This window comes from Tachypleus tridentatus, chromosome 10, assembly GCF_004210375.1.
Source record: "Tachypleus tridentatus isolate NWPU-2018 chromosome 10, ASM421037v1, whole genome shotgun sequence".
NCBI lineage: Eukaryota > Metazoa > Arthropoda > Merostomata > Xiphosura > Limulidae > Tachypleus > Tachypleus tridentatus.
Genome location: NC_134834.1, coordinates 20,964,996 through 20,978,182, shown reverse-complemented (window position 1 = coordinate 20,978,182; position 13,187 = coordinate 20,964,996). Strand labels below are relative to the sequence as shown.

The 13,187-nt window shown below is 40.2% G+C and overlaps 1 protein-coding gene across 1 annotated transcript in view; it reads right to left on the bottom strand.

Moving 5' to 3' along the window:
• Positions 1-13,187, bottom strand: part of LOC143228851 (transmembrane channel-like protein 1) — a 77,854-nt gene that overhangs the window by 2,219 nt on the left and 62,448 nt on the right. The window contains exons 19-22 of the mRNA XM_076460246.1: positions 10,869-10,947; positions 9,612-9,654; positions 2,051-2,215; positions 279-363 (exon numbers count right to left, since the gene is read on the bottom strand). Coding sequence (XP_076316361.1) covers positions 279-363; positions 2,051-2,215; positions 9,612-9,654; positions 10,869-10,947 — 372 coding nt within the window. The remainder of the gene's footprint in view (positions 1-278; positions 364-2,050; positions 2,216-9,611; positions 9,655-10,868; positions 10,948-13,187) is intronic.

Below are 13,187 nucleotides of genomic sequence, written 5' to 3'. Positions count from 1 at the left end.
TCATTGAATGACGTGTATGAAGACGTATCGTCTGTGGAGGGGTTGTTCTAACTTGGACCAACACTCCATTCTTTCTCTGAATTATCCATTTGACTACTGTATCTAACATCATTCTGTCTGTTACGGAGAGACTATTTAATGTCATTTGTGGAAAACATTTCTAATGCTTTAACAGTTATAGAACTATTAAACAATATCCGAGAAGTCCGCAGAACCGAGGACGGAGTTTTCTAGTTTATATAAATACCGGACACCTGTTCATACTTCATAATACTTACCTGTTATTATAACACATCTTAGGAGAACCAATGGGACTTTCTTCAGATGCTAAAGAATATTTCACGTGCCTTTTGACTCCTGTTTCTGAAATGAAGAACAGACGTTTTAATCATTACCACTAATTGGTTGTATTATCAGTTAGGTATTGTATTTGGTCTGTTATACCGTGGTGAACAAATAAACAATATTTTGCCTGGTTTGCCCACTTAACGATTTCTACCGTGGGGTGTTGTAACGTTACGATTAATCCCACTGTTCGTTGGTAAAAGAGTAGCCCAAGAGTTGGCGATGACTAGCTGTTTTCCCTCTAGTCTTACAATGCGAAATTAGGGACGAAAAGCGCAGACAGCTCTCGTGTAGCGTTGCGCGAAATTCAAAATAAACCAAACCGCTTAATGAAATTACAACAAAGAACGAGAATCGCACACGTCATATCAACGAAATTATTATAAGCAAAGTTTCCAACCAATTGAATACAGTGGACGTTAAGTCGCGGTATTTGGGGAGGGGGTCAACCTGCTTAACCGCGGCTTAAATCTTTGTGACTGAAAAGCCGGAGTCGCCAACAGCGCCGCCGAGGAGCCTCGTCCGGGCCATTGCGTGATCATTATATCGGATTATTGAATTAAAAATAATAATTTAATTATTGATCACTTTTTTCACGGATTTACCGCGGATTAACTTTAATGTATGGAGAGGTGTGATTCGGTAACAATGGCGGCCTCCATAAAGCTGACATAGAGAGCGGATAAGGTAGATTAACGGTCAATTTCTATTGTAATATATTTTATTTATTTCCCAAATTAAAGCAAATCCTTTTTAAATGTCCCCTTGAAGTTATAAAGCCAGGATTAAATTCGTAAGCCGCGTTTTTACACGTTCTTAAATTAGCGGTGAGCCGCGATAATCCTCGCTCACATCGCTCACAAGACTTGCTACAGCGGCTTAAGCGATTTCGCGGCTTAATGGCGCTCCACTGTATTTACATTACATTTAATAACGGCAGCAATATTACTTAACATTTTTAATTCTTCATGTCCCATCAAAATGTGGTTTTAAAATACTTTACGAGTGAGAGCGTGACATTAAATGGTCGTGTTTGTTGTGTAAAGTATTTTTGATATGACAACAGGACTTTAGAATAACACTGTTATGTACATATTCACGATGAAATGCTGTTAAATTTTTACACGCTAACATATCGTAACGGCTTTACTTTTGACGAGGCCAGGAGGGTTGCGGGTTCGAATCCCCGTCACACCAAACATGCTCGCTTTTTCAGCCGTGGGGCGTTATAATGTCACGGTCAATCCCAGTATTCGTTGATGAAAGAGTAGCCCAAGAGTTGGCGATGGGTGGTGATGACTAGCTGCCTTCCCTCTAGTCTTACACTGCTAAATTAGGGACGGCTAGCGCAGACAGCCCTTTGTGCGAAATTCAAAACAAACCAAACTACTTTTGATGCGTGTTCATGACGCTATTGTATGTGTGTTTGTTGTATTCCTTTAGACCTGACCTGGTGGTTAATTGCACCTTGACTCGTAATCCGAGGGTCGCGGATTCGAATCCCCGTCACACCAAACATGCTCGCTCTTTCAGCCGTGGGGCGTTATAATGTTACGGCCAATCCCACTATTCGTCGGTAGTGGTAGTGATGACTGGCTGCCTTCTCTCTAGTCTTACACTGCAAATTTAAGGACTGCTTGCGTAGATAGTCCTCGTGTAGGCTTGCGCGAAATTAAAAAACAAACAAACAAATGGACTAACTTACCCGTGTGATTATTTGGCTGAGCACGTGTAACACTGGCTTCTTCATTGTGACGATCCATCACACGATCGTTTTGACGATTTAACGCCCGGAATTTATTGCATGTCGGCAACATTGGTAGTATTTTTTTAGCAGACGACCACTTGGCTCCAACACTAGCACCTTTTCCTGCAGGACAGACATTTTGTTTTTAACCAGAATATCGAAGCCTCATTCCATGGTTTATTTTTTCTTTTAAGAGTTTACGGACAAGTACAGAACTTTCAGATGTTATTTGAAACCGTTTATTTTACTTAGCTGTACTGGTGCATGTGTTCTGTTTAAGTAGTTACATGTTAAAAACGCATACACAGTAGTTTATATATATATATATAAATGCTAAAACTAATACCTTGTTATGTACTTGCTTATGTATGGACAACTAAGCATGTTTCCAATCCTGCTATACTTCTATATGATAAAGTAGTTTATTGGAACGTCTCCACTAGTTTTGGTTTCTTGTGCCAATAAATTAAACCTTCGTAACAAATAATGTTGAAAAACAACAACTTCAAAATGGACATTACTGATTTTTTCACTTCATCCGTCATTTTAATACGCTACGTATTTCACTGGTATAACATTTTAATAAAAATCGACACAGCTTCACGTGATTAAGCACAATGTATCTCTAAAAATTGTTCAAGATGTTTAACCAGAATACAAAACTATACAAATTTTTCCGTGTGATTGTTTTTAGATTGGAATATTGGGTCACCATCTGTACAGAAGTCGACGTGGCAAATCGTATTATGAAAAGATGACCCCCAAATAAACTTCCAAGAAATAGCAAACTTTGTATCACAGAGGAACATAGCTCGGGAGGTTTCCAGCAAATGGAATCTCCTTCACAAATTCTGGGTTTTAACCCTGTGGAACAAATCTGGGATTGATGGATCCATGCTCGACAAAAAGTACAAATTGTACTGTAGATAGTCTTTGGAGGCATCTTCAAGAAAACTTGAATCAAACCTTAGCAGAGGCTCTGAGAATATATATAGAAACAATACTACGGAGATGCCAAACTCTTATTAACGCAAAGGTGACCAACCCTAAATCTTAAAAATATTATTTATATAGTAATTTTATAATATATATTTTTTTAAATATTAGTTTGCAACAAGTACAAGTTGATTTCTTTAATGATTGTTTGGTGTATAAATGTCATAAAGCAACAGTTGTTTAGTTTTTAATTTCAACTTATACTCTATTGTAAGATACGATTAGAGATTAGCAGGCCTAATAGCTTGAGTCATATAAATAATTAAACTCTACTGTTATTGGTGGCCAGGGGGTTAAGGCACTCTACTCGTAATCTGAGGGTCACGGGTTCGAATCCCCGTCGCACCAAACATGCTCGCCTTTTCAGCTGTGGGGGCGTTATAATGTGACAGTCAATCCTACTATTCGTTGGTAAAAGAGTTGGCAGTGGGTGGTGATGACTAGCTGCCTTCCCTCTAGTCTTACACTACTAAATTAGGGATGGCTAGCGTAGATATCCCCCGTGTAGCATTGTGCGAAGTTCAAAAACAAACAAACAATACTGTGATTGGCTGAATTTAGTTACTATGAAAATCAACTCTTGTACTTTTAGTGAAATCGACTTTGAAGTTGGAAAGAATTTGCGAGAACAATTCTTGAAGATTGAAATGAATTACAAACCACAATCCCAAAACCACGTGTTTAACTTAGACGCTCTGTTTATTAGATACTCCCCTCGGTGTGGATTCCTGTACGTGGTGAGGGATCTTCCAGGAAGGTTCTGTTTTTCAGTTTACCTCCTCTGGGATCTAAACATCCACCCACGTGTTTGCTGTGAGTGGCAATTTGTGAAGAGGAGGAGAGGATCCTGGTGGTTGAGGGTCCAACCTTAACACACCACTTTGGCCTTGAATTCCTGTAGACGGGCTGCCTCGGGCTAGGGTCAACCAAGTACCAGTGTTGGATGTTCTCAACAGGTGTTGTGAACATTATATCTGATGCTGGTGTTTGGGTATAGTGCTCACGAAACCCTGGCGTTGCTACAGTGTCCTTGTTTGACATTGTAGCGCATCCCCTCATAGAGCTCCATGGTGGGTGGGGTCAGTGGGCACCGAAATTTCCCTTTCTTTATTATGGATACTCCAAATAAAAATCTTAATAAAATAGTGAAAAAACAGTCTATAGGTAAACGACCACGTCTTGAAGATTCTGAGCAGCAATCCTCACCATCTGTACCACCTCTTGTACCTCATTTTCTTATATTTCATTCACTTTAAGACAAACCTTTAAAGCAAGTGTCTCCCTTTTTCATTCAGAAGGGACTACAGGGACTTGCTGGATCTCCAAAGTCAGTAAAAAAGCTTCGATCTGGTGACATATTGGTGGAAACATCCACATCTCAACACAGTGAACCCCTGTTGCATTCAAAGGCTATTGGGGATATACTATTGAGATAACACCTCATGATACTTTGAATTAATCACGAGGAGTTATTGTTGATAGGAATTTGAAGAACATCCCAGAGTCTGAAATTTTGCTGGTTTCTCCACTCAAGGAGTTTCTGCAGTAAGGTGTATCTCCACTCGCAAAGATGGAATTATGGTGCCGACCAATGTCCTCATTCTGACATTTACGTCATCATGTCCGCCTGCCACCATCAAGGCAGGTTATCTTAATTGCAAAGTATGGCAATACATTCCAAACCCTCAGATGTTTCCAGTGTCAGCAGTTCGGTCACTCGAAGACGTCATGTTGTGGTTCCTTGACGTGTGTTCATTGCAGTAGCAAGGATCATGATGTCTATGTGTGTGAAACGGACCCTCATTGCGCCAGTTGTAACGGCTCTCACCCATCCTACTTTCGTTCTTGCCCTAAATGGTTGGAAGAAAAAGAGTTGCAGTGTTTAAAAACGATTCATAACATTACTTATCCTGAGGCTCGAAAGTTACTGTCCACCACCTCATCTCAGATTTATGCTGCTGCACTTCGTTCCACAGCTACTGTGGGAATGCAGAAAGATCTCTCTGTGCTTCCTCAAGAATCGTTCTCCGAACAAATGAAAAGTCTTTTGACCTCCATGGTTAAAAAAGTTGATGAATCAACTTCGACACCTATCTCTGATTTTATATACATTCCACCAAACCCCAAGATTCACATCTTTTGGTTCCAGGTACAGGCATTTCGTCGGATCCATCTTCCTTTCTCACCCCAAGATGCAAAACAATCATTCGTTCACGTTCTTAGTCTCTCGAATCCCTTTCCAACAGCAAAGACCTGCCCAACCGACCCAGGGCAGGATCCATGGAGGTCGATAAACCTTCCTCGAATAAGGAAAGCAAGGAAAAAAGAGGTGGTCGTAAACAGAAGATTTTTTCACCCAATTCGCCTACAAGTAAATAAAAATGGCCACTCTGATACAATGGAACTGTAGAAGTTTACGTTCTAATCTAGATGACATCAAAACCCTGATTGCTTCCTGCTATCTTGTTTGTCTCTCCTTACAGGAAACATTTCTGAAACCTGCTGATACAGTTACCTTTCAGTGGTTTTCTTTATACAGAAATTACAGGCTGTGTGATGGGCGAGTGCATATAGGGGTGGCACTGTTGGTTGATCAGCATATGCCCACCCTGTCTTTGCCATTTGACACACCGTGTTTCCTTGGGTCATACCGTCATTGTTTGTTCTTTCTACCTGTCACCTGGAGAGACATATGATCAATCAGACCTTGATGCTCTCGTTGAACAGTTGCCGTTCCCCTTTTTCATCCTGGAGGACTTTAAACGACATCATCCCCTCTGGGGAAGTGCTGCTATTGATAGGAGGGGTCGCTCCCTAGAGTTATGCTCTCTGATCCCAACCTTTCTCTTTTCAATACTGGCTTTTCCACTTACTTTCATGCACCTAGTCAGTCCTTTACTGCTATTGATCTCTCAGTTTGCTCCCCTTCATTATTTTCCCATTTTTCATGGAGGGTCGACAATAATCCACGAGGCAGTGATCATTTTCCTATAATCTTGAGAGAGACTGGCCGTGATCGATGCCACCCAACCTGCATGCCCTGGTGGAATCTGGATCAGGCAAACTGGCCATCTTTCACTGCTCTTGGAGAACTTGATCCTGCCATTTTCTGTAAGCCATCAATAGACGACTGTGTGGCAGCAGTAACTGGCTGTATTATACAAGCAGCTGCTCAATGTATAACTAAAACCTCGACACGTTTTCCACTGTATCCTTGTCCATGGTGGAGTACTGCCTGCCACGTGGCACGGAAGGCTTAAAAACGAGCCTGGGATACTTTCTGTAGATATCCCACACTCTCGAACTGCATTGCTTTCCAGTGGGTCCGTGCACATGCTCGATGGGTAAGACGTCAAAGCCAGAAGGAATCTTGGATTAAGTTCACAACTAACATATCCTCTACCACCAGTTCCAAAGTCATTTGAGACAAGATTCGAAAGGTCAGTAGGCAATATCACTCTGTCGCCCTCTCGATCTTGCTTTCTGATGGCCAGGAAGTAACTGATAACCAGAGCATTGCCGATACTCTAGGAGAGAGCTTTTGCCGGGTATCTAACACTTCTGCCTCTTCTTCTACCTTCCTAGCTGTCAAGACTCGGGCAGAGTGATCACCTCTTTCCTTTCGAGCTGATTGTCTCTATGAGTATAATCGTCCCTTTTTACTGGTGGAACTCAAACTGGCTCTTCATCAGTCTGGCAGTACATCAGTTGGACCTGATGATATACACTATGAGATGCTGCGCCACCTGTCTCCTGCTTCTCTTGCTATCCTTCTGGTTGTTTTTAACTGGATCTGGCAGGAGAATGTTTTTCCTGATGCGTGGCATCAGGCTATTATCCTGCCTTTCTCCAAGCCTGGGAAGGATCCCAAGATTCCTTCAAACCACCGTCTAATTGCTTTGACGAGCTGTCTTTGTAAGATCTTAGAGAGGATGGTTAATGCTCATCTTGTTTGGTTCCTCAAATCAAACATCCTCCTCTCGCCCACCCAGTGTGGGTTCCGACGACAACGCTCCACCATGGACCACCTGATTTGACTTGAAACATCAATCAGAGAAGCCTTTCTCAAGCGACAACATCTTGTATCAATATTCTTTGACATTGAGAAGGCTTATTATACAACATAGAGGTATAGCATTTTGCGAGACCTCCATATATCTATGGGTTATGTGGCCATTTGCCCATTTTTATTAATTTTTTAATGGACAGGTTATTCCGAGTTCGTGTTGGTTCGACACTTTCCTGTTCCTTTCTACAGGAACTCGGAGTCCCTTAGGGCTGTGTTTTGAGTGTCATACTTTTTAGTATAAAGATTAATGCCATCACTGAACAACTCCTGCTCACTGTTGCAAACGGGCTCTATGTTGACAACTTTCACATCTCATGTCAGTCGTCGAGCATGAGGTATATTGAGCGGTTGCTGCAGAATGCCCTCAATTGTTAACTGAAGTGGACCTCAGCAAATGGCTTTACCTTCTCTCTCTCTCTCTCTCTAAAACCGTTTTAATGCACTTTTGCCGCCAACGGGGTATTCACCCTGATCCTGAACTCCGTATCAGTGAAGTTGTGCTGCCTGTGGTTTCTGAGACTAAGTTTTTGGGGCTTATCTTTGACCGTAAGCTAACATTTATACCACACATCAAGCAGCTAAAGATCAAATGTACAAGAGCACTGAACATCCTCTGTGTCCTCTCTACTACAACTTGGGGAGCAGATCGACGTTCTATGCTAAAGATATATCGTGCTCTTATGTGATCGAAACTCGACTATGGATCACTGGTTTATGGCTCTGCCAGACCCTTGACCTTAAAGATGCTGGACCCCATTCATCATCAAGAACTGCGGCTTTCTGCATTTCCCCAGTTCAGAGGTTATACACAGAGTCTCATGAATCTTCTTTGCACCTCTGCCGTTTGCAACTGTCTTTACTATATGCTTCAAAACTTCTTTCCTTACCAAAGCATCCCACCTGGGGTTGTGTTTTCCTTCCTCAATGGGACATGCTTTTTCAGACCAGACGGTCTGCCATTGCTCCTTTTGGCCTTTGTATCCAGGCACAGTTAGATGAAATGGATCTGTTCTTGGATAATATTGTTGTATCCACTGGTCAGCCCATCCCGCCATGGCTTCTTACAGTTCCAAGATGTGACCTTTCTATAAGTAATCTGAGAAAAGTAGACACTCCTGATTGGAAATACTGTCTGTTATTTACTGAACATCTTTTGAACCATCCTTCTATTCTTATTTGTACAGATGATTCGACATCAGGTGACTGTGTGAGCTCTGCCATGGTTTGGTGGTTGTATGCAGAATCCCCTCTACAGCTTCTGTGTTCACTATTGAACTATACGCCATTTCTGTTACCCTGGATCACATAGAAGCTAAGCAGTGCACTGACTCGCTTCGTTCTCTACTGGCCCTAGAATCGCTTCACGTTCGTTCACACCCTGTTCTCGCCGATATTCAAAACCGACTGACCCATTTCTCTAACATCTACTTCTATCCAGTTTATTTGGATATTGGACCACGTTGGTATTCGCGGGAACGAGCTCGCCAACAACGCAGCTAAATCTATTTGCTCTGGCACAATCACCACATTGTCTGTTTGATACATAGACTGTATTCAAGGCTTGACTCCATGCCAGTTGGCGGTCGACTTGGAGTGAGCAACGCGAAAACAAGCCTTTCCAAATAAAACCCTAAATTGGACTTTGGCCGTCTTGTTCCCGTAAGGATCAAAAAGAGGAAGTTGTTCTGACTAGACTATGCATTGGTCACAGTTTTTTAACTCATTGTTTTCTTTTATCTGGAACTGATGCATCAGCGTGTTCTCTGTGTAACATTCAGGTCACAATAAGCCACATTTTACTTTCGTGGCATCGTTACGACTCTCAACGGCGGCACCATTTTAAACATGGTTTGTCCTAAGGTTTGTCCATAACGCTAGACAGTGTTATTGGTGGTGGTGACACTGTTAATCTTGGTCATGTTTTTAGTTTTTCAAGACCATTATTCTTTTCAGTGATATTAAAAAAATTAATTTATGTATTAGATCTATTTAAAGTGATTCCTTTTTAAGAATCACAGTCCATCTAGTTCGATTTGAAATTAGAAAATGGACATAACGTCAAATAACTCGAAACCAGGACTGGAACAGTCAACTTCAGGTGACTGACGGTGGTTTTTGTACTTACCTGTTAGTCTTCCTGGCGAGTTATGATTATTACAGTCACGCTACAGAAAGTCCTCTACAACTTGTATTACTGTATTTTTTCTCTTAATGCTGTAAACTAGATGTAAACATTGGTTTTATGCTAGTTATGTTTTAAACTTTGTTTTACCTTAATTTCCTTTTATGAATTTTACTGAATTTACTTTTCCCTTTTTACCGGACGTTTGGTGCAGATCGCCTTGCTGCTTTGTACCATAAAACACTAAATCAACCAACCAACCAATCATTAGATACCATCAACAATTGAACACAATAATTCTAGAACATGTGGGTGAAAGGAAACAGTCGTACCGTCAGCCATGGCGTATACCTTTTTCTTTTCTTCTATTCTCTCCTGCAATGAACCAGATAGTTATGATGTTCTACAGTTAGTAATTTAAAACAGTACTTTAGAATATTGTTATGATTCAAGGTTTTAATATATATATATACACACATTGCTATATAGGTAATTAATTAGCATAACGGATCCGGCATGGTTAGGTGGGTTAAGGCGTTCGACTCGTAATCTGAGAGTCGCGGGTTTGAATCCCGGTCGCACCAAACATCCTCGCCCTTTCAGTCGTGAGGGCGTTATAATGTGACGGTCAATCCCACTATTCGTTGGTGAAAGAGTAGCCCAGAGTTGGCGGTGGGTGGTGATGACTAGCTGCCTTCCCTCTAGTCTTACACTGCTAACTTAGGGACGGTTAACGCAGATAGCCCTCGAGTAGCTTTGCGCGAAATTCAAAACCAAATCAAACTTACTGACTGCAAAATCTATAATCACTATATTTTTTGTTTGTTTTGAAATTTCGCACAGAGCTACTCGAGGGCTATCTGTGCTAGCCGTCCCTAATTTAGCAGTGTAAGACTAGAAAGAGGGCAGCTAGTCATCACCACACACCACCAACTCTTGGGCTACTCTTCTACCAACGAATAGTGGGATTGACCGTCACATTATAACGCCCTTACTGCTGAAAGGGCGAGCATGTTTGGCGCGACCGGGATGCGAACCTGCGACCCTCAAATTACGAGTTGCACGCCTTAACACGCTTGGCCATGCCGGGCCTATCATTATATCAAATACTAGGTTTGTTTACTACGATATATTGTAAAGAACCATGTTTTAACAAACCAGATGTTACTGTACATCCGATGAATTAGGTAGAAATGTATTCATCAGGTCGTTCCATAAATAATGTCCGAGAAATTAATACAGAAAGTGCATCATCATTTCTGTCTTTGTAGAAGTCATTAATGACTAAAATATGTAGTAGAACGAAAATAAAATGTACAGACAAATAAAGTAAACTGACACAACTCCACTTTTTCAGATCAGCTTTCGAATAAACCTTTATGAAGATGGATGCTCATCAGATTAGAAGGATTACAACAAACGCAGCAGGTTATTTATCACTAACTGCTTCTGAGACGTTTACTACTATTAGGATCTCGTTATCTTTTCGCCCTTCAAATTCAAGCCAAGTCTCAAATGTATCTAATTTATATACAGAATCACAAAGCGCTTTTGTTTTTTTAATAAACAGACAGAATTCTTCAACTTACCCTTCTTAGCTGTACCTTTAAATCATTGTTAGCTTCACGGAGTGAGCCAGTCAAGGATACCATGTAATAAATTATTAACCTAGAAAACACAGAGTTATTAAAATGACATTCGGCAAGATACTTCAGTAAGTAATATTGTAATTTTAAATAAATAAAAAAATCGAAACACTTGAGCAGTTATAAGTTTATAAAAAATTCACCTTGTACCATAATAAATAAATGTAGCATGTTTAACACCAGTTATTTTTTTACAATCAGTATTGTTACTTTGACACGATTAAATAAAAAATATTAGTATTTGAAATAACTTCTTCAAAAAGTATAAAAATTGAAAAAGAACACATTAAGATTTGTCTCCTTCCTTGAGGGCTTATAACCCCTAAAATTCGGGTTTTTTGACACTCACCATGGCCATAGCGCAGATAAGTCGTTATGAAGCTTTGTGCTGACTAACAAATAAGAAATACATCAGTCTATTGTTTAGAAATGTTACGTACCAAAGCTGAAAAAATTCTGAGTTAACATTTTTTCACAAGTTTTTATTACAAAGCACCAGCTTCGGATTTACAACGCTAAAATCAGAGGTTCGATTCCCCTCGGTGGGCTCAGCAGATAGCTCGATGTGGCTATAAGAAAAAAACACACACACAAAGTACCAGCTACGTTAATGATACTCAATAAAAGATAGCAAATCTTGAGGGATTTGTTTTTAAGATTTATCTTTGGTGAACAAATGTCTTTGAGAGGGTTTTTCTTGGTAAGTTAATTAACACTGAAACTGGTAAAAAGCCAACAACAAATATGCTAAAGATTGAACTAGACGTGAGCAGGTTAATCTAACATTAGTTTAGACCTCTTTGTTATTTAAGTTTATTTAATGAGTGAGGTCGTGTGAGATATAGCATGTTAAAACCTACCAAGGATTCAGCCATTTGTGAAGAGCTTATCTTGATGAAAGTTAAGTCTTCTTTCCATCGAAACGTTCGTTTAAGGACTAGTACATCAAATCCACTGTAGAGGGAGTGTAATTTAAAGTTCATTTAACTATATTTTATTTAAATGAGTTGCCTGTGTCAGCTCTAAGTTCACGGATTATTACCGCTGAAATCTAAGTATCAACACTTTGAGGACAGGGTGCAAATTGGTCATTGTGTCGTTTTGTGTATGTAAAAATGGCTGGTGTGGGTAGAGAAAACTCTATGTGGAGGAGCAAACAACGTTTCGACCTTCTCCGGTCATCGTCAGGTTCACAAAGAAAGAAAGAGGTAACTGACCGATAGCTGACCACATGTTTACATATATATTTTTCTCTACAAGTGGGTTTTCTCGTCATCACGGTTTATTGTGTAGTTTTGCACTAAGAAAATAACCGTTAGACGAGTACAACACCGGTAGTTCAGCGCTCAATCTGCTGGCTTATAATAAACGGGTTTCAATATTCGTGGTGGGGCAACACAGGTAATCCATTGCGTAGCTTTGTGGCTAATTACAAACAAACAAGAAGAGTAAAGTTATTTGATGTCTAGCGGAGAAAAAACGAACTACTGATATTGTGAACCAAAGTTGTCTTTCTACAAAACATAAGTTTTTAACAGTGGATATGATTTTTTAAAGTAATTTATATAATTTTCGGCTTCGTGTGGCTAGGGCGCTCGACTCGCAATCGGAGGATCGCGGGTTCAAATCTCCGTCACGCTAAACATGTCCGCCCTTTCAGCCGAAAAGGCGTTGTAATGTTACGGTCAATCCCACTATTCGTTGGTAAAAGAGTAGCCCAAGAGTTGGCGGTGAATAGTGGCGACTAGTTGCTTTCCATCTAGTCTTACACTGCTAAATTAGGAAAGGCTGACGCAGATAGCTCTAGGGTAGTTTCGCGTGAAATTAAAAACAAACAAACTTCAGAAGTATTTTGATAGCGTGAGTAATCATCATCCGTCACAAACGAAAGTGAGAAATTAGCAACCTTTGAATCAGGTCAGTTCTTTTGAAAACCACCCAAGTAACACATTATTATGTCTATTGTATATTTTTTACAGTTACATTTATTTGAAGCTGTAAACGTAACTCGTTTGAGGCACGTTTTCAATAATTATTTATAGTTTCAAAACGCAAGAAAATGTTATTTTAAGTGGCCACTAGTTCTTCCCGTGTACCATGAAGGTAAGGCAAGAAATTTTGTGTTAAGAAAACAACCAGGATTTTAAATTATACAGACCTGCGATGGTTTTATTGTCTTGAATGTTTTACACGTTCTATAGTAATACATGTACGGTGAACCCTAAAATGATATCCACTTTTCTCCATCACGTACAGACTTTT